The sequence below is a fragment of the Cyclopterus lumpus genome, chromosome 4, assembly GCF_009769545.1.
Source record: "Cyclopterus lumpus isolate fCycLum1 chromosome 4, fCycLum1.pri, whole genome shotgun sequence".
In the NCBI taxonomy this organism is placed as follows: domain Eukaryota; kingdom Metazoa; phylum Chordata; class Actinopteri; order Perciformes; family Cyclopteridae; genus Cyclopterus; species Cyclopterus lumpus.
In genome coordinates, this window is record NC_046969.1 from 20,286,992 (window position 1) to 20,309,670 (window position 22,679).

Genomic DNA, 22,679 nt, shown 5'->3' on the forward strand with positions numbered 1-22,679 from the left:
GATTTTGTCCCTATTTGGGTTTGATGCTGGCTGTGCTCTAACACACAACCAGGCCATCCACTGCTGCCTGGGGAATGTAGTGTGGACAGAATTACAATAAGGGCTAATGGCAACATCCAGGCTAGGCGACAGAGCGATGGTGTAGCTCGCCGTGTGAGCCTCACACAGAGTCTTTCTGACATGACATGAGTGTCATTTGGTGTACAGTTTTATCCAATGTGCCTTTCAGTGAACACTCAAAGTTTGGCAGGCCAAATTATGAAATGAACCTCTAACCCTCAGTAGGCTAGTGCTGTTACACAGGCCCACATTGGACACCATGGTATCACTCTAAAAATAATCACTTAATGACTAATGGTTCTGATTATTTTCATTCATTTCAATTTTAAATTACAATTTCAAATAATGAATGAATGTCCAAACTGTTTTCTTGATTAATTGATAATAGTAAATGGAATAAAATGATAGAACATTCTCAAAAGTGCTTCCCATAATTTGGTAACATGTTCAGATGTGTGTTTTTTCCACCAAAACCCCCCCCCAAAATACTCAGTTACAACAATATAAAATCTGTACATCAACCCGATCCGTTCAACTATTGACTGCTATAGTCATTTATTTTCTGTAAACTTGTTCAAAATGTTCCCTTCCCTGTTTGCCTTGGCTGTGTGTTATATCCCCATTTCTGCAACACACACAAGGGCCTTTTCTCATTTCTCAGTTTGTATATGATCGATTCCTCTCCTCGCCTCCTCTCCTTACATCTTGGTCCCTAACACCTGAGATGCTCGCGCAGACATCAACGAACAGAGACCGGGAGAGAGGAGGCACCCGGCATGTAACAAAATAAGACCTCCCTCCTTCGGACGTGACGTCAATTAAATATGACGTGTGGCACAGCTGCACCATCTGTCCATTGTTTAGTTATAGCCCACCGCTGTGTTTTATGATCTGTCAGATGAGCATAACAGCGCTTATGACAACTTTTAAATATTTCATTTGAATTAAATTCACAATTTTGTGTGTCACGCCTCTTTCATACGTCATGGGTGCCGATAAATTCTTCCACGAAGGATCCACCTGTGCTCTGCTCATGGCTCCTCTCCTCAAAATGCATTTTGGGAATTAAGACACTTGAGTAGATTTGCGGGTCACAGGGCAGAAGGAGAGCGGAGATGTGGAGGCACAACGTGGAGAAAAAAGAGAAAAGTGGCAGGTGTTGTAGTCGTTCTTGTTGTGATGTGTGCTGCGTTGATGATTAGGGAGAAAACTATAGCCTTTGGGTGCATTGTTTCTTTTGATATGTTTTTTTTTCTTTCTTGTACTTGCTATTAATATGGAAAGATACCTTTTTTACATTTCTTTTAACGGAAACATCAAATGTATATCACTCTCCCTTACTCCACTTATGACTCCCCAACAAGCACATCTATGAGTGTGACGGCACAATGTAAGAATTTAAGATACTTTTTATTTGGCGCTAAATCTTTTCAAAACCACAAAAGACTCAACGCCAAGTTCCCTACACTAAAATGTCTAAATGTGTGTTACCATCATTATTTATACTAGCAAGATATGCTCCAGCATAAGCATGTAGCTTTACCTAATCCTAATTGAATGTTGGAATAACAGTAAGTAATGTTGGAATAATAACACACATTGGATTATAACTTAAATGGGCTGTTACGGCTCGCAACGTATGCTTTTGTTCGTTATGTTCATGGGTAATAACTCTCTTGGTTGCTTTTGCACTGTTAAAAACAGTTAAAGGACAGAGAGTCTGGGTTATGTAGAAGGTTATATAGAAGGTTAAATGAGGGTGTGTCAACAACCATTTATGGCTAATTGTGTTAGGCTTGTGTGCAGGCTCATAATTTCACAGTAATTTATATATATATAACAGAATAGTGCATACATAAGAGTTTAAAAATCTGGCCAAAACAATGGGTATGCACTTTTCTGCTTTTGTGCATGTACAGTTTTAGACTTGAATCAACACATGGCAGACAGCATTTGACCCCTTGTGTGTTGAAACGTACCCGGTGGACTGCGTCAAATTGAAAACTGCTTGATTTCATGTTCATGTTTTTAATAACTTCTCTCCGTCGGCTCTCTTTCTCGTCTTGTGTCATTTCACTCGATTTTAACTGTATTTTTGTCTTGTGTTTTTCTCTTTGGCAGGCTTCATCGCAGCAGCTGAAATTCACAACCTCTGACTCCTGTGACAGGATCAAGGATGAGTTCCAGTTCCTCCAAGCACAATACCACAGGTGCGAACAGAAACACGTGTACATGCACACCAGATAGGCAAACGCACACAAATACAAAGGAGAAGCAGTTCTTTGACAAACATAGCATATCTCCAGGCTATACATGTATCACTTAGTGTTTTCCTTTTATTGCACACATTTTTGTAACAGTAGCCACACTGTTAAACGGCAGATTTTGAGCTGTGGTATTGCTGCCACATCTTAGGTTTTAATGTGAATGTATGACTTAGTTAGTTTAGTTTGTACTCTTCCAATTAATAAATTCCTATTCGATGCTAAGCCACTGTTACTTTTGGTCAGTGCACAGCCGATCAGATTAACGTGCAAAACGGTGCATTTATCTAGAGTCAAGCACACAATTCAACATGTATGAGGACTAAATACATATGTTCGTAAATGTGGGGTTTTAAGAAAATTCCTCTGGACATCAATAGTCACTCCTAAACAACTAAAATAACAGTCTGAGAACTCCCCAATTTGTATCCTCGAAAAACTTAATATTTTGCTGGAGATTGAGGGACACAGCAGTCAACTGTGATAAAATTAAGACGTCTGCCATTGTTCCACCTCAATTCCACCACTACACTGCACACCAAGGCAACATCCTTTATTGACTCGTACCTAAATCAATCTCGTTTACCCTCGCCCATTGATCTCGCTTTACTGCTTAAATACCGCTACAGTGCCAGTAGTCTGAGGCACTTCCAAAGTGCCCGGTTGACCTCAACTGATCTGTTTGATAGCAGTTTTAAAGAGGGGGGACGCCACAGGGTCTGCATCTCTTCGAGAGATCCTCTCTTTGTGAGAGGGGAGTCTTTGAAGCCCGCCTTCCTTCCTGAGGAGGTTGTTTTGTTCCTCTGTACCCAGAACCTTCCAGAGGCTTGCCTCTGCCGGTTACAGAGACAGTCGAAGGCAGATGAAAGCCTGACAAATTGTGTGCAAAATTCCTGCTCTGGTCTGATCGCTCTTGTTTGCGGAGGATTCTGAGGCAGCAATAACACCCGGCGCGTCTTTTTTTTCTCGCCTTTGGTTTTTGTAATTCCCACAACGATGAGCAGCACCGTTTAACCCTCTTCAGAGAGCCAGGGCGCAGTTGAAAGAATACCTTTTTTGTCTGAGCATACAGAACATGCATACAGTGCCTATTGACTCAGGAGGGGGGGCTGGAGTGGGGTGAGGGGCTTGGAAGACACAGACGAGGCTTTGTAGCGCTTTGCTGCTGTGCCGTGCTTGTCTGTTGCCGAAGCCTTTAAAAGGCAAACGTACCGCAGGCGATCCCCTGGGTATAGTAGCAAGCATTGTAGCTGTCGCTGTCTTCTTCCTCCCACCCCCCTCCTCTTCTCCCTCCTCTTCTCCCCTCCCCTCGTTCACATGCATAAATAGATCAGGGAATACATAAATCAAAATAAAGATGACAGCAGGAGCGATTTAGAGACGGAAGAATCGGCAATAAAACTCCATCAAAGTGTCGTTTGAGAGCAGCGGTGCAGGCCCGGGGGCTGCTGAGCACCAATCAGACGAGGCACAAAGCCAATCCCAGGTAGGCTGTCAGCGGGGATGCCTGTCGTCATGACAACCAACCACACAGCCTACGCATGTACACAGGGATAGCAGGAAGGGTGTTATGTAGGTGGGAAGGGGAGGCTGCTTATCCACACACAAGAATAGGTGGCAGAAAAAATGTTGTCCATCAACCCCAACAAAGAAGCTCCCATCCTATGTATGTAAAGATGGGCAACATGCCCGCTCCCCAAAAATCAAAACATCTTGATCGCCCCGAGGTAGTAAACTCAAAAAGCATCTTGTGTATTACTGGTAGGCACAAAAGTAACGGCATTATTTGAGATTGTCCAAAGCTTTTGTAATGTTCTGCATTTAAAGATCATTTTAAATAAGGATGATAGCATATGAGGCCATTGTTTGACCTCATTACATTTTAGAGGGAAGAAAAACAACCTCTGAGACTTTTGTGATGGTAATTGACAGTAAATAAGCAACGGACGGAACACATCAGGATGCCAGAGATTATTAGGCTGTTAACTTTGAATTTGGAAAGAGGGTCTGTGTATTGAGCTGAATAAGGGGTGTTTTTGGGAGCACCATGAGTGCTCCGTCACATACTGGGTCATTACAGGATTTCTGTTTGCTCTTTTTCTGAAATAAATATAATATAAGCAAAAGTTTCTGAACTGGGTGGCATGGTGGGACTGTCAACATGCAGCAAGTATTCCCTGCAGCCTTTTCTGAATGGAGTTTGGAGGGATTCCTGGGTTCTCTGATAAATTGTCCTGTGAATATGTTGTGAGCCCACAACAAGTCCCCAATACATGCAGAATTGGCTCCAGTCCGGGGATAGAACACGGATGAATGAATTATCTCCGTATGCTGTGAAGAACAAATAAGACAAAAATAAATACCAGCAGACAGAGTTTGACCATTTAAAAAGGTTTGGCACTTGGTGTCCTTAAGCCATAAATGAATGGTTTTTCATCAAAAACATTTTTCCCAGAAAGCAGTTCTCCACTCTATTTTAAAAACTCCAATAACCTTTCACACATCTTTTTTTTTGAAAAGTCAGATTTCGCTGCAAGCAGACAAGTGGAATTATTGTGATATGCATCATAAGCCCCAGAACACCGCATCAGCCATATAGTTAAATAAGACATAGTTACTTATGATTAAATTCTGAGTGACAAAAAACGGGTTTACTAAAAACGGCGTATGCAAAGGTAGCCGGTGTAAATAAAGCGCATCATAAAAACTTTAATTTACTGTTGCCTAGATCTTTTATGGTTACTTTGATGTTCAGTTCCAGATTTATTTGTTAATTACTTTGGAGTTTCAGGTTCAGTTCCAGATTTATAGAGGCTATATATTGCGTTTCGCCTCGGTTATTCAGATTGATTATTATATCGTCTTTTGACAGTTGTTAAATTTATACTGACAGATGTGTAAAGCACAAGCATGAACTCAACTCTTTTAAATATCAAATATGATACTTAATTATATATATACGTTTCAGTGTTCTAATGCCCATCATCCTCATAATGTCATCACGTCCAATAAACAAGGATGAACACTGAACCAAAACTGAAGTTAACCACAGCCAACGCTGCAGCTGCTGCAATAATTATAGAAGAAGCACAATACTGTGCGTATGCGTGCGCTCACATTATTGGCCCCGTGTAACACCGTGTTCAGTCTGCCAGTTAAGACTAACAGCGATGAAGATTCGGGCAGCTCTCGCTGTAATCGAGCTGTCATTCCCGCAGACAGCTGAGAAGAACATCCCGGCATAAATATACACACCATCAAACAGGTTTCAGACTTATCCTAAATCTGAAACTATCCACCGTGTGCCTGCGCATATCTTTATTTGATCTGAGTCTTATCCTGTCCTCACATCGGATGATGCCTTCTGAGACTGGCACGTCATAACTGGCTGCTTCAGTCAAAAGGCATCGAGGGGGAATTTATTTTTTTCCCTCTGTCTTTTTCATTTGACGATCTGGGTTACTTGTTGACGCGTCCTCCTTTGTCCTGTCGCCTCGCGTGACATCAACGCTGACATGATTACAGCTAATGGCTGTCACAGGGACCGGGTCGCAGGAAACGCTCCCAACACTATATTTAGACTTTTTACTTCACTGCCTCTTCTCTGATTTAGAAAGCAGACATTTCGGCTCGACACCATATCTGGAGTTCAGTTTGACCTCCTCCTCTCGATTGGCATCTTGTCAAGCTCGGAGAAAACCGCTGCCACTGACTAGTGAAGGTGTGCATGATGATGACGGCGCTAATGATGATGATGGAGGCGGTGGTGGGGATGGAGATGATAATGGTAGCCGAGACGATGACAATGGAGGTGGTGCTGATGATGAAGGTGGGAGGCGGTGATGAGGGTTGAAGTGATGATGACAGTGCCGTTGGTGATGATGATGATGATGATGATGATGAAGGGGGTAGAAGTCACCTGGTGTCAGCACTTCAGAGAGAACACTGTCCAGCTTACTAACCTACTTTGACTGCTCTCCCCTCTTTCACCAGTTTGAAGCTGGAGTGTGACAAGTTGGCCAGTGAGAAGTCAGAGATGCAGCGTCATTATATCATGGTGAGTGAAGCTGTGTGTGTGTGTGTGTGTGTTTTGCACCAGAGGTGATAGTTTGTCATCTTTTCACTGTTCTTACATAAATATGTTGTTTATATGCAGTTAAATGATCTACTGTTGTTCTTATGTTCTCATTCGCTCTGTTAATTAATACTCTTTCAGTGCTCTTTCTTCTCATGTCTCTTTTCTTGCTGCTTGTTTCTATATATATGACCCTCTGTTCTATGTACAGTACTCACAGAAATTGCATACACTAAGATAATTGCTTAGATCTTGGAATGCGAAGACTCAAACACAATCTTATGTTTTAAAGGGCCAGTGTGGAGCATTTTCGAGATATTTATAACTCTCTCCATTAGGTGTATAATCACCTCAATTTAAGAATCAGGATTTTTGTTTGCTTAATGAGCCCCTCATGTCTACATAGGGTGCCTTTTGCTTTTTTCATATTACTGCAATATGAAAAGATACAGGCAGCACATCCAACTGGCCTTGTGACTGTTGACCAAACAGACAAAGCATAGAACGTTATGTGAATGTACACAGCTTTTTTTCAGTCACGCCGAGGCTGTCCACCCAAGAAAAACTGACGGCATCTGTAGTTTTTTCACAATTGTGCTCAAATTACAATTGTTTACGTTCAAGTGACAATGGCCTCTAGCAGGCCAAAGGAGTCATGGCTGTTGTCCATCAGGAGCAAAGAAAGAAGTCAGGTGACTATATTATAGAGCCACAAAGGAGCATATTTGAGCATATCCAAAAGGAGCCACCCTAAAGACCTGAGTGAATCGCCCAACTGCCTCTGACTTGCTGGTACTCGTTTCCTTCATTGGTTGCCTTTGTCATAGAAGAGGGGAAAAAAATATTGGTGAACTTGCAAAATAGATAGAGGAGACTGACGCACAAAACAAAAGACCAATGACAGGCTTATACCCACAGTCTACTTCGGGTGAGTCAGACACCAGACTAGCTTCTTAGTGACTGTCAATGTTTCTTTTAACCGTGACCACATTCGTTCGCTTCCCTGAACAACGTTGTTTTTGTGCTTGAACCCAACCGTTCCTAAACCTAACCGTATCCACAGTGTTGTCTCATAAAACAGAATATTTTTTACAATGGTGATGTATTTTGTAATTTGATTGAGACTTGCTGGTTAAATCTTTTTCTGTGCCATCGACATGGCAAGGAGCAACTATAAAGTCATTTTTCCAACGGGAATCGATTCAGACATCACAATTCTATTGTGTATAACGTGTGTGGCCTCGTTTAGTCTCGTTTAGTTGGCTTCAACAGTTAACTTAATTTTTCCATTTTTATTTTTCTATTAATTTTATTTTACTACGTTAATGCTAAGCACCAATACATGTTTTGTATGTGAAACCTACTGCAATTAAACTGATTCTGACTGATAACACAACCAACGTTGACCAAAGATACGACCATAGTTGCAATAAATTGCGCCTGTCGTTGATTATTCTCTCCCTTTGTGTTTCTGGAGGCACTGTATGTGTGCAATATCTCTCCCAACCCCCTCCATTTCCTCTCTTTGCCCCCGTCTCTCTCCACACATACACAGTCACACACAAACATGCACACATACACACACACAGATGTGCTCGCCTGCTCTCTGCTCCACCTCAGGGCTAATCTCATTGTTGCTGGCCATGGCTGTGTTGCCGTCTGATGTTTTGCCTCTAATTGATCCTCTGACTGGCTTTAATCTCATCTAATCTGTGCCGCCGCACTGCTCTCTCCACCATCAGCCAGCAGACACACTCGCTCACATACACACTTCCTCTGTGTGTGTTTCAGGCAAGTGCGAGTGCATACAATCTCACACACACACACACAGTCATTGTCGGCCTGATAGCATCCGTACACTCGGATAAATATACACATTTGGACAGGAAAGCACAATCTTGCAAAAAGATCTGATGGAAACCTGATGCCACAAAATGTTCTGTTTATCTATTTAAACGGACGTTCACAACTAAATGTATTTTATTTTGCGCTTTGTATGTTTAATTACTGTAAATTATACAGATTAAGGTAAAAGTTGAATTGAGATTTATGTGGTTTGCAGAAACCCAGTTTCCTTAATTGTACATGATTTCTTTGCTGATCGGGTGAATGTCCGGCAGGATGTGTGTTAGGCTAAAGGGTGGCATTACCAGTAAGGAAAGAAAAATTAAGGGTTTTCATCATGGTTTGAAGTTTAACTGCAGTGGTGTCGTTTTGGCCCAAAGAAGCTGTATTTTCGATGACCGCTGTCCTCAGAATATATATTTTTTTGTCTGTCATTCCAGTTCACTTGTGTGCCAAATCCAAACACTGAGAACCAGACAAAGCCACACACATGCAAAGAGTAACTAGAAAGTTCAGCTCTGTCAGTCCGTCTATCTTATCTGTTCTGTGTATGATTTGGCCCCTTGAACCTTAGAATCCAGTATTCATAATCTATTGCGATCTGAAAAATAAGACTCGCTGTGTATAAGTGCAACAGTCCAGTCTTTGTAAACTGGCTTTTTGCCCGTTATTCTCTTCGTTAACATTAGGTGGAAGATTCAAGTGAGCTTCGCTAAACAAATAATCTTGGTACCAAACTATCCGAACATTATTGTCGAAGCATTTTGGATATAGAACCACAGATGTAAAAATAAAATGTTTATGGTGATGTCATAAAATATGACTGCAGACATTTGAAGCTTTGTTCGGAAACCTCGATTGAAGCTTAAATATAGAAAAAAGAAATGACATTGGGTACAGCTCTACTTTTGCTGCCTTCTTTTAAAAACGCAGCTGGTTACAAAAGAAAAAGCGACAAAAAAGTCACCTGTGGAGTTGTCACTCAGTGAGACAGCGGAGGCAACACGAACAAACGAAACAGTTCTGCAATGTATTTCATGATCAAGCTTTATGCGCCTCGGTTTTTCCAAAGATGAGATGTTTTCCTCTGAAAACAAAGGGATCTTCCTCAGTCCAAACCGTCCTCAGATTCCTCTCAAAATGTACTGAATGCAATATGGCTTTCCCCTCCCTCCCTCCCAAACTCCTAATGCACACCCTCACTCAAACAAAGCCACGCCACGCCACGCCACGCCCACGCCCACGCCCACACACACACACACACACACACACACACACACACACACACACACACACACACACACACACACACACACACACACACACACACACACACACACACACACACACACACACACACACACACACACACACACACACACACACACACACACACACACACACACACTTTCAATCGCACTTCCACTCCATCAGGGGCAGGCCCGGCCTTGTATCCCCACAACAGCCAACCCCCTCCCCCCACTCCTTCTCTAATAGCGTATCAGGTTGCCCCACTCCCCCGGCCAGCGGCAGCACCTCCATTTCCCCAGCGCTGTAATTACTTTAGGGAGCTTCCGTGTGGGCGCGAGCAGCTACTGTGTGTGTGTGTGTGTGTGTGTGCGCGCGTGTGCATTCACGTACAAGATGGTGTGAGATCGAACAGCAAAAGACAACAATCGTGCGCGCAGTGTACATTTATGTGTGAGAGATGTGTGTGTTGTTTGTTTTCCAGTGACTGAGCCAGGTCGTGCCCCCCCCCCCCCCCCCCAGACAGAGTGGGTGATTAACAGGGTTGACGCCTAGAGGGTGGCCCTCTCATTAACACTGAACACACACACACACAATCGCGCACACACACTCTCTCTCTCTACTGTGTGTTTTGTTTGTCTCTTTTGTGTGTGTGTATGCAGATGTGTTTGTTAGTGGGAATAGGTTTAGAGTTATTAAGATGTCAAAGATGTGTAGTAGGGTTGGGCGATCGTATCTATTTTCATATCGTCTGATCGTGGTTAATTAAGATTACCAATAGTCGATCTGATCGCCACAGGGCGACATGGCTCAACATCTGACAAAGCTTTGGAACAATAATACCTTTAGGCTTTTTGCAAGCAATGCAGTGGAAGCTAAGTGAATAAACATTTTAAAAAGAGAAACAAATCTATTTAATGGCATTGTCTCCTCCGTTCAAACAGCAGCTTCCTTTTTAAAAGTCTGTGTGTCTGTGCTATTCAACAATATCACAGGATTGCGTTAACATGAGGCTCTTATCTTTAACATCATATTTCAAATCATATCCATAACTAGTGCTGTACCGAATAGATTAGAGCTTCATTCATAACTTTGACCTTTGTATTATTTTTAATAACTTAGATAAACATTGTGTTCAGTAGTCCACCTTCTTATCCCCTCTCTAGCTTATCAACCGCTCTCTGTTTAGATATAAATATGCGTGCGTGTATATGTAAAGTCCAGTTATGACGCACTATTTAGATTTCTTCATTAACGGCGCTGAGCAACTACTAATTCAACTATTCATTCTTTTTAAGAATGCCGGCTGAAAAGGCCAATTTTAGTCTAGTTTTAGTGTTATCCAAATAAGCGTCAGCTGTTCACAGTAACGGTTCCATAATAACGTGTTGGACCTCCTGTGCATAAGTCTGGGAAAAAGGTTTTTGATGCTTGTGTTATAACTTTATCACTTTGCTTTATTCTCTCCTCTTTTCCAGTACTATGAGATGTCCTACGGGCTCAATATTGAGATGCACAAACAGGTGAGTTAATGTTTTTTAAACATGCATGTGCCATTTACATAAAGTCTGAACCTGTTGTCAGTTTGCTTTGGCAAATGGCTGCGAATACTACAGTTCCCATGTCGCCGTTGCCACGGATAATCTAAAGAGACGTCTGTAAGTGAAACACAAGTTGAGCTTTTTCACTAAACTTGGTGCTGACAGGAAGCAGGGAATCATTTTCTTAAGCACAACTTTTCTCCTGTGCACCTGCCCACCAAGTAGACAATATTCCTTTTGATGTGCTGTGAGGAAACCAGCAAGAGCCACAAATTATTGCTGCTGCAATTTCAGAACATTTAAGTTTTTTTCTTTGATTATTTTTTTTTCTTCTTTCTTTAAACTTCTGCCTGCCATTAGTGTTTCAGATGACATACTTTTAAACTTGGAGATTTGTCAAAGTATCGAGGACCATCAGTCCTTCAACATTTCAGTTTTTTTTCATACTGATGATTCAACCGTGGGACTTTCATGGCCATCAAAAGCTTGGAGGCGTTCCAGCTTCCAGTGACTTCACATCGCCTATGCGACAGAAACAAAAACTGCTTCTTTTTTTTTACTTTCAGAACCTTGAGCTTCCAAAATAACTTCTCTCACGTTGTTATTCTGTTGACGCAGACACAGCTGTGCATTCCCAAAACCCATTTCCCCCCACTGTGCACCTGCAGCTCACTGATTGGCAGGTGTGAATTACAGAGATAATCTCCCTTCACTTTGGGAGCATTCAGGGACATTTGAATGATGTCACCTGAGGCCGTGTGTAGAAATGCAGGCGCCAAAGGGGGTAAGCGTTAGTGCTGCTGCCAAATCAATTTGAGTTCACTTTATCCACAGTGATGGTGTATAAGGAAGTTAATTTTAGTGGAAAGTTCATATTAATTTGGGAACACGTCCTAAATTATGTAGTGACAACTTCTTGCATAAAATCAAGAACCCCCCCCAGACTTTTAAATTCAGTGAAAACAGTCCAGCTAGCATCAGTTGGCCATTTTGATGAAGAAAGGAAGAGGCAGGGGAGGAGTGAAAAGATGATATCCATACACTTTGTCTGGCTGAAGCTGGGGGAGTAATTTATGCTCAGTCTGTAGGAGGGAGAGAGCGATGGGCCTCCAAAGGGCCGGCCCTTATCGGTGACCTCGTCTGGCGCTGCCCTTCCACACACACACAAACACACATACTGTCTTATGATTGACGGCGCACACTGACAGCCATATTGGGAGATCCGAGTATGCTTTGACAAATGGACACGCGCGTGTGCGCGCGCACCCACACACACACACACACACACACACACACACACACACAGAATTAGAGGCTTCCGTGATTTAAAGACCTTCACATATTTGCACCCACACAAACTCTGAGGCAGGAAGACTGCTATGATGCATGCGGGACAAACAGACACACAGACTGTTACAGGCACACACACACGCACACACACACACACTGAGCTTTATTGTGCACTTCGTCCCACCCCATTCCTTTATCTCACAGGAATGAAATTCACAGTCACAAGTGTTAGTGTGTGCGTGCATGTGTGTGTGTTTTTGTTTCAAATGTGTGTGTGTGTGTCCAGAAGTCTTTGTGTGATTTTGTACATTTACTCATGCATTGTCCTATTGGCTGTCAGCAATTTAATAAAAAATGAGTGTGCATGTATCCCCCTATAGTGTGTGTGTGTGTGTGTGTGTGTGTGTGTGTGTGCGCTCATAAGCAGTTGTGGGTTTCTGTTGATGCGTATTCCTGTTAGTGTGTGTGTGTGGGTGTGTGTGTGTGTGTGTTCTTGCTTTGTGCACAGTATGAGTGGGTGCGGAGCATCTCTAGTTCCATTAGAGAGTTGAAATTGAAGGGGATGTGTGGAAACGAGTGTCGAGGAGCATTCATGTCTAGGCCTATTGTGCACAGCCAGTGCGTGCTCCCTCCTCCTCCTCCTCCTCCTCCTCCTCCTCCTCCTCCTCCTCCCTCTCCCTCTTTTCCACCGCTGTCTCTATTTCCCCCTCTTTCTTTCTTTCTCTCTCACGCACTCTCACACATTCAATTGCTCCCTCTTGATCACTCTGTCCCACTCAATTCAAAAAATATCTGTCTCTCTCTCCCCCCTCCATGTTTTGTCTTGGTGAAGAGAAGCAAGGTTGAGTTGTGGATGAACTGTGAATATGTTGAATGAAGCCCCGTGGTTGCTGGTCCCTCTTTGTCTTTCTGTTCGTTTTTCTGTTTTTCTTCCTCCATGTTTAGTCTTGGATGTGTGTCCTGCTGTATGACAATAACTCTTCATCTATGTTTTGCTTATGTTGTATACAGTGTCGGTGCTTTCATTACATGTCTAAATAATGTACAAGCAGTCGTCATTACACGCGCTGTACTTTTTTCCGCAACTTATTTAAAAAGTTGAGCTGCAGAAGACCTCTGGGCCAGTTGCTCTTGTATCCAGATCCATAAGTAAACGTAGTGGAGCTGAAATAATGTCCATTAATTGATAAGTGGATGAGCTGAAGTTTAATCAGTATCAAAAGTACTCCTGAGGCAGAATGGACCTTGGTCCATGCTCAACATTTTACATTATCATGTGTTCTTATTGTAATTGCAACTATATCATATGCTATTGGATTATATAACTGATGTGTTAACTTGCAGGCAGCATTGTAATGTTTAGCTAGTTTAATTGGAATTACCTTAAATACATTTTGGTAGTTAAATCTATACTAATGGATAATATAAGATATGTTTGTATGTAAAATATGAATTAGAACTAGCCACTATAGTCATGTAAATGTAGTAATGACAAAAATGAAGACTATTTCCTTCTGAAATATTGTGGAATAGGAAAAGTAAATACTCCATCATTGTACTTAAGAATGCTGATTAAATGCACTCGACAAGCATGGCTGCTTGTTAGATTAGGTATATACTGTATATATATATTTTTTTATAGGTTTAATCTTTTTAAGGTATTTCAGAAATGATAAAGAACTATGATATCTGGTTGTATTGTTGGCAGGAAGCAGCAGCACAAGACTCTGAAACAGAGAATCTCATTCAGGGACAGAAGCAGGAAGTCTGAACTGTTAGGTTTGTTTAGGCTGCCTTACGTGCTTTCTTGAAACAGATTCTTAATCAACTCAACACGTTTCCATGTGAGTCGACAGTTTTCAAATTACGAAAGATAATTTAGAGATGGATGACAAGATAAGATGGGTTACTATAGACAAATATCCTAAATTGACGTAAAGACGCAAAGACATCCTCGCTGTATTTGTGCCCGAGCCCACTTTTATTTCGCCGTGTGTTTTATTTTATACAATGCTCTCGTCAGTGAATGTGTGCTCCAGCAGCACTTGAGGAAAGCTGGAAAGAAGCAGAGGAAAATGTAGAGGCAGGACAAAGGAGAAGAAGCGTTCAGACAGATAAAAGCTGAGGGAGACACAGAGAGGCGGATAATAGAGAGCACAGATAAAAAAAAGGAAACGGAGGCTGGGTTGTGGGAGGGGAGGGGGGGGGGGAGAAAGAGAGAGAGAGAGAGGCATAAAGGGCACTGAAAAAGAGAAAGAGCCATAGTTAGCATGGAGCGAGTCCCGCAGAGACATTTTAGAGAGACATTTTAGAGATGTCAGGGAGTATGTATGTGTAAAGATGAGCGGATAGGAGTGAAGCGCTTGATGGGGAGCTGTGCTCTGCATGCCTAATGATGGTTAGGAGGGCCCCTCTCTCCTCATCGTGCCACGAATTAGGCTCTGACACAATTACTGCTGCTTTGCATATCTCAGACGGATTGGATGATTACCAACCAAATGTGATAATAGACCTGTGTGTGTGTGCCCCTCCCCCGCCCCCCACCAAGAGTTTGCGAAAGAGTATAGAGTACAAGCAACTTAATTAATGAGGTGAATAAAGGGATTTTGATATGCCTGGTGTGTGTGTGTGTGTGTGTGTGTGATGCAAGATATGTGTGCCCGAGTTTGGGAAGGTCAGAGCAGATGTTTCCCATACTGATGAGTGTGTGTGGTTTGAATCATAAGGGTTTAAAGGATAAAACTGGTGGCTTGCTTTAGTTTTTTCTTTGTCAACAAATCCCATGAAAAGACCAAAAACAACAAATGGATTGAATCATTCATTTGTATTATTCACCCCTGTGTGTTTTTAATCCTGTGCCGATTGTAAAAATGTTGCGCTCCAAACCGGATCAGGATGGTCTTGGCGAGAGCACGAATGGATGTTGTTTGCACTCCTTTTTCCATTGTGCACAAAGAACGGCACATGCTGAGCTTTAATGTGTCCCAAAAGCATTGAAACAATACAAAGTAATAAACACATTTCACATGACAAAAGGGCACTGTTTCGGACCACACTTACAAAAAAAAAACCTGCCATTCGAACTCCCATTTCAAAGGTTTTCCCCACCCCCTGCTGCTACGTAGCAAGCGTCACGTTGGCTGGTGATAATGGTGCAACAAATCTAACGAGAGTGAGGGAGCTGTCAGCATTGCATAGGCCGTTCACGCCCACATAGTCCCGAGAGGAGGACAAATCAGGCGAAACACCTGTGTGGGTGGACTAATGCCCGACTTGACTTGGCCGGGAGACAACTTCTTTATCTTTCACGTCATTCCTCTATCGCTTGGCCACGTTTACAGTTGAAGAGGGCTCTGTGCTCCTATTGGTTAAAGTCATGGTGATGCGAGGCTGATGTGGCAGTGTCTCTGTCAGGACGTTGATGGGTGGACCAGTACTGTGGACTACGTGGAATAAAACGATTGATTGCCCAAGCCGACGCCCATTGTGTGTTATCGGGCTGCCCTTGTGTAGTCGGCATTTGGGTGTTTAGTGGCTTTAAAAACAGTGAGTCACACTGTTGCCCTGGCTGACATATTCCTTCATTGAACATTGAAATGGATATTGAATCAATCTCGTGCACGCCATGTTCCCTAGAGCACCAAACGTGTATTCATCTGCATCAAAATAGTCCCCAACTCCTGTTTGAGTAGCGTTTGCTTAAAATTACAGCGCCACCAGCTTTTTTTGTTGTTGAGGAAACTACTTTTCGTGACCAGTTTATCTGGTGAACAATGAGTGTTCGACAAGCCAGAGATGTGGTTTTGGTCTTTTCTAAGGAGTTGTTGGCAATAACTAAAATGTAGAGCACCGCCTGTGTTATCCCTTAACTAAAAGACCCCTCTCTCTCTCTCCGCAGGCTGAGATAGTGAAGAGATTGAACGGGATCTGCGCACAAGTCCTCCCCTACCTGTCTCAGGAGGTAAGCACACACACTGACCTCTGAGCCTCAGCACAGTTTCCTTACATCCTGGAATGAGATCACCCTCATTACCGCTCCACCTCCCCGACCCCTCGCTCGGCATTCCTTCCTCTTCTTCTCTCCTCTCCTCCCGTCATTCATCATCACTCTCCTCCCCGTGTTCCTTTCCAACTCACTTTCACTTTATTCATCCCTCCCCCACTCTCCTCTGCCATATTCAATTTGTCCTCCCTATTTTCCCTCCCCCTCCCTTTATCCCTTCCTCCTCCTCCATCTCCTCCATCCCCCTTCTCTTTTCCTTATACATGTGTGTGTTCGACTGTGTCAGCGTAATAAATGGTTGTGTGATTCAGATAAGCCGTGCCCTTATCTGCCCACCAGGGCGTTGACCTCCTCCCATTACAGCACACCAGCCAACCATCCATTCACCGGTGTCATACAACACACAAGGCTTGTGTGTGTGTGTGTGTGTGTGTGTGTGTGTGTGTCTCCGTGTGTGTGCGACTGGATGAATAACTGAATGGCCGGAGGGAGGGGGGGGGGGGGTGCATCACCAGAGAAGGTTGACGTTCTCTGTTGGGACTATTGATATTGATCTAACCTCTCCATCTCTTCCCCCCCCCCCCCCCCCCCCCCCCCCCAACTCTCCTTTCCTTGTTTCTGTCTCGCTTTTGTTGTCTCTCTCACTATCCCTCCCTCGTCTTCACCCCAATCCTAACCCCCACCACCCACCCAACCACCGTCTCCAGCACCAGCAGCAGGTCCTGGCAGCCATAGAGAGGGCCAAGCAGGTCACCCCCCCAGAGATGAACTCCATCATAAGGGTATGATGTTCCAGCCCCCAGCCCCCCTTGAGGGTCTTATGATGGCTAGAAAGCACAATTATTGATCATTCTCACTTATTCTATTGTTTTGTTTAATGGCCTTCATTTATTGGCTTACACTTTGAAATATTTAACATATATATTTTGAACTATCTGAACTGAAATTGGTCAGATACTGACTTAAATAGCTGGAACAGGTATCATAAACTATCATTTTAATTAATAACAATTAAAGCACATTTATATCTATGTATTTGTTTGTTATATTTTGCTTTACAAAGTTAGAAAAGCAATGTTTAAGTCCAGGGTCAGATCGGTGCATCACTACTCCACCCCCCCCACTACATGGGCACAATTTTGATCATTAGAATAGCAAGATTAGCTAGCTTGCTAAATTACTGAATCAATATGGGTGGGGCATTAGCCAGCTAGCTGTAATCCTTCATCTCTGGGGCTTTAACGTTAGCCGGCTACACTTCATCAATATAAGCCTTGTAGTAGCTAGCTTAGCTACTTCATCATTTTACCAGAGGTTTAGTATTAGCTAGCTGAGCCACTCCATCATTTTACTATGGGTCTAGTGTGAGCTAGCTGAGCCACTCCATCATTTTACTATGGGTCTAGTGTGAGCTAGCTTAGCCACTCCATCACTGTGATGCATGAAGAGGCGCCTTGCTTTTGTCTCTGTGTGTACTGCTATAGATACAGAGGATACTGGTCTCCATAGGCCTGTTTTTAGGACTGGAGCTGCTCTTCTTAGCATCGGGAGCCACAGGACGTAGTCCATTTTCTATATTTCTCTTCCATAGCTGCTAATATTATACTTAAACATCAAATATAGGTCGAGGACGAGGAGCATATAAGTTCTGGTTTGAATGTAAAGCAGAGCTGTTTACTTTGGAGGTGTAGCTTGTGCAAACTGGGGCAATTGGATCCAGTTTATGAGGAGTCAGTCCGGATTGTCATAAAATCCACCCACTGATGTGTCGTGATGTCACGTGTGTGCACAGCAGCTAGTGCTGAGAAATGATCAGGCTTGCTTGTAACAATATGTCTGTCTTTATGTTAAAATGAAACATTTGTATTCCGCAGTATTTGTATGTGTTATATTGTAAAGCCTCTGTGTGTCATCTATAAGACATTTGTGTACAGTATTCTCCCCTCTTGATTGTTTTCTTGGGGCTGTATAGATTGAAATTGCATCCGTTATAAATAAGTTATGTGTGCTGAAGACTTTCCATCTCCTACCGAGCACGTATTTTAGAGTTGATATGAGCCTTCCATCTATCCTATTGTGCCCGAGCTATTAGCGCTGTGCCTCCGGGGTTATATATAACACATCATTGGTGATGCATAATAGGTCTGTGCATTGCATATTTTGCCTTTCCCTCAGTGTTTTTGCAGTGATGTGTGTGTCGGGTCCATCCTGCTGTGCCTAAGTTGTGTCTGGTTGTCTTCCATGTAGCAGCAGCTCCAGGCTCACCAGCTGTCTCAGCTCCAGGGCCTGGCCCTGCCCATGACCCCCCTGCCGCTGGGCCTGAGCCAGCCAAACCTCCCCGCCGTCACCACCTCCTCCGGTCTCTTCTCCCTCTCCTCCCTGCTGGCCTCCCAAGCCCAGCTGGCCAAGGAGGAGAAAGCCTCACGTGACGGAGTTGACAGCCACCGTGAGGAGGACGGAGACAAGTCTGATTAGATGGTGTCCCCATTCAGCTCCGCTTTTTGTCCAGAGACCTGAATCCCTAGATCTGAGCCCCCTTGGCCTACAGCCTCTCCCCTGGTCTCCCTTTCGCTGACCTTAGCTAACATGGGCTTCAATCCCATCAACACAGCTCCAGCTACAGACCCCTAACCAACTCCCTTTATTGGGAGGGCTTTGGCACCTGCCCCTTCTGCCAGACTAGTCCTGATTGCTTCATATTTACCATACATAGGTTGTTTCTTTTTGCTTTCTTCTCTCTATCACCATCAGTGTCTCCTGTCTCTTTTCTTTAAATACTGTATCTCTTTTTGGCATGTGATTAAGCTTCAGTTATTACGTGTTTATTTTTTTGATCAGTACTGCTTTCTATTTCAGTTCCTTCCTTCCGCTCCATCTCTCAGTTCTTATTCCTGTTTAGGTTTCAGTTTTCTTTTCTCCATAACTCTATTCCTCCACTCACGCCCACCACTTGCCTCTGTTCTAAGATGGTCCTTGTTATGCAGGACTGATCTGTGACACTGAACTGCAGGCTAAACGTTCTTTGGCAAGCTGTAATACTATTCAGAAACAACACAGGATTCCTACCAACTTAATTTTCCCAACAAAGAGGTCTGACAGAGATCCGTGGTGTTGATATTTTTTTGGCAGTACAGATTGCATGCATTCATTCCAAGCTACACGTTGGCTTTGAGTTTAAATGGTGGATTGTTATGGAGCAGAGAAGTGGTTTTGAATTGTGCCCTCGTGTCCTGGTTAAAGAGAGAATCATCACACACATGCATGCAAACACACACACACACACACACACACACACACGGCCAAACCAAAACACTGCTGCTAGAGCAGAATTGTTATATTGGGAAGACGGCTCCAGTTGACAAACTAAATTTATATCAAGAAAGGAAAAGCACCTCCTTAGAGCAAACTTCCTGCTGAGTAGTTACAAACCCACCTCAGGAAGTAATTCACCCGAATCCCCGTCTGACCCTGCGGGTGCGTTCGGTACGATGCATCCCACCCCGCACCTCGACTGAAAGGCAACCTTCTCTTGGTTAAATGAACAGAGATGCTGCTCGCCTCCTGCACCCTCCCATTCACCCTTTGCATCTTTAATGTGCACTATTATTAGAGCGGGCACCGAGGGGAGACGGTGTGCATGTTGTGTGTTTGACAGCAGAGGGCAGTGTGTGTCTTCCTCCTCGATGGGTTCAGAGCAGCAGCAACAACAACAACAACAACAACAGGACAAAGACAGAGAACAGGCACTTTCACAAGAGGGAATAGATTATTCACCCACTTTGTGTGTACAAACTTAATATACAAAAACTAGACTGGTGACATTAATCTCTGCATGCGGTCATTCCCAGTCTCTGTCATGATCCAGTTCTTTAATCTGTTTTAGGGAACGTCTCGGTGTGAAACGGACCCTTGATTTTGAGCCGTCTGTAATTTATGATTTAAATACGGTACATTTTGATTCGCTGTACAGACCTGTCACTCGTCAGACCAACACTACATTATTCAGGCGGTTTTACACCCATGTACAACACCGAGTGGAAAATCTCCATGACCTGAGAAAAGAAAATCAGCGCAGCTCACACAGATGAAGCACAAGCGTCCGCCACAGCTGCTCCGATGAGTAAAGACTGCCCCACAGGCCCTGTTTTGAATTAGCTCGTCCGATTAGGCCTCTCGTCAGGTGGAAGTTTGGCCAAACCATGCTGGGGATAATGTGACGTGTTCAACATGTCCGTATCCAAAACTTTTATAGTGCCCTCAAAAATAGCATAGCATACAATAGTAGCATACAAACTGAGATTGTGTGAAGTTGTTCTACAAACCCCGACACACACACACACACACACTCTTTCTTAGCCTCCTCTCTGAATTAACGGCTACACTGTGAGAATTAATTAGATTTAAAAATTAACAATCCTTGAATTTGGGAAAACGCCACTCCAAACCACCTTTTGGCTTAATGACGATAAAGCACATTTTTATTATTTAAGAGATTCACAAAAGGAAAAAATGTACACAAATTGCACGTTATGGCCAAAAGTTCAGACGACATACTATTGGTGGGACGACTCCTTCGATGGCGCTCTTTGCGGTGCATATATGTGGATACATGAACCAGGTGTGTATAAGTTGTACAGGTTTGATACACACAGATGAAACGTGTTGCTGTTCCTTCTACAACTAAAGCTGGCAGCACATCGTCCTCCCACACACTTTGTGTGTCGGGCTACATGCTGTACTCGTAGTGATATGCAGAGCGTGTAGACACTGCGGCTTACACACACACACACACGTCAATGCATGTCTGCCGGGGAAACGAGATTGATTTTCTTTCTAGTTGAGACATTTTTTTCAAAAGAATGTTTGGTCCAAACTTTTCTGTGATCAATGCACTTGTTTTTGTTTTTCCCCTCTTATTTGTTTTTAAATATTAATCAATATGAACTAGAACGAGAGTTACAAAGCTGACGTTATAAACATACAAATTAAATTCTATGTATTTGTTCAAGTAGTTGGAGGCGCTTGCCTCCGTATACAGTTATACATAGAAAGCTTTATGTGTATATAGCTGCATCTTTTCTTGTCTGTCCTGGATGATTCTTGTGCTATTGTGTTACAAAACTGATGTGACACCAGGGGGGAAACTGCAGTACGTTGACCTTTTGCCCTTTGACCCCTTTTCTCTTCTGACCCGCCCCCCCATGCCCTCTACTCCCACACCACATCCCACCTTCCCGACTTTTTGCCCCCATAGCGTGAAGCATTGTAAGCGTTTTGAGCTTTGTAAAGGTCTTTTTTTAAATACTTATTTTGTGCATAATGTAAAACCTGAAAGTGTGTACTTTGGCAAAAAAAAAATGTTTTGTGTCTGAAATCATAGCTTCATTGAAACAACAACAAAAAAAGAAACTATTAAAAAGTACAACAAACATTTACTATAAATAATATGAAATGTTCTGCAGTAAGGAAGGACTTCTGGTGCCTTACAAATAAAGTCAATCAAATCATAAGAACCTCTTCTGTGACTCTTTGTGTGTGTGTGTGTGTGTGTGTGTGTGTGTGTGGGTGGTGGTTAGAAGGCCTATCAAAGCTTTTTCCCTGTACTTAAGTTCTGGTAACCTCAGTGTGGTGAACTCAGGGTCACCGTCCCAGCAGAAGGTGAGTGCTGCTGCCTCTGAATGTTTAAACTCAATGCTTTTTTTTGCCAAGTGAGCCAAATATGGTTTAGTTAAACATCCCACATTTAGGCAGGTATTGGTTCTAGTTCATCTCATCCAGGTGTGAGAATAAACGTTCTTGTTGAAGTAAGGTGATCTTAACCCGGCTGAAAAGAAAGTGTCCTTGAGCAAGACGCTTCACTGCTCCTTGGCAACTAAGGGTGGGTTAAATGCAGAGGAGAATTTCCCCGCTGTGGGATTAATACAGGATACATAAAACTACTCTTTGTTTCAGTTTTTTCATGTATTTTATTAATATTTTAGGAAAAAAATGAAGGCCCAACATCTAAAAGTTTGGTAAGAAAATGTCTATCTCAGAAACTAAGCCGCACAATCAAGTATTTGGTATGAATGCATACATTGAATATCAAAGATGTGCTTATGTGCATTATGCAGGGGGGGAAAGCATTCAATATGGAAGACTTAAAAAAGCTGATGTTAACATGTTCCCCTCATCTTTCTGGAAATCCAGATGTTGACTTTTAAAACAGATTTTCCCCGTGACCTAAACATTTTAAATTTCTACTTTTGAAAACTTGCCCACAGATCGACCATATCAGATTTCAAATAAGACGAGGGCCTTTTCCCTTTTATTAAATATGGTCTTGGCACACTGCAGTGATACAGAAATGCATA

General features: G+C 42.9%; 1 protein-coding gene across 2 annotated transcripts in view; it reads left to right on the forward strand.

Annotated features, from left to right (window-relative positions):
* tle5 (TLE family member 5, transcriptional modulator) overlaps positions 1–21,836 on the forward strand; it is a 35,188-nt gene extending 13,352 nt beyond the window's left edge. The window contains exons 2-7 of one of the 2 annotated variants that reach the window (XM_034529905.1): positions 2,182–2,270; positions 6,318–6,381; positions 10,971–11,015; positions 16,222–16,284; positions 17,034–17,108; positions 18,574–21,836. In XM_034529905.1, the coding sequence (XP_034385796.1) occupies positions 2,182–2,270; positions 6,318–6,381; positions 10,971–11,015; positions 16,222–16,284; positions 17,034–17,108; positions 18,574–18,801 (564 nt within the window). In that variant the 3' untranslated portion in view covers positions 18,802–21,836. The remainder of the gene's footprint in view (positions 1–2,181; positions 2,271–6,317; positions 6,382–10,970; positions 11,016–16,221; positions 16,285–17,033; positions 17,109–18,573) is intronic. The other variant, XM_034529906.1, reaches the window with a different exon arrangement.
* The last annotated feature ends 843 nt before the right edge of the window (positions 21,837–22,679 follow it).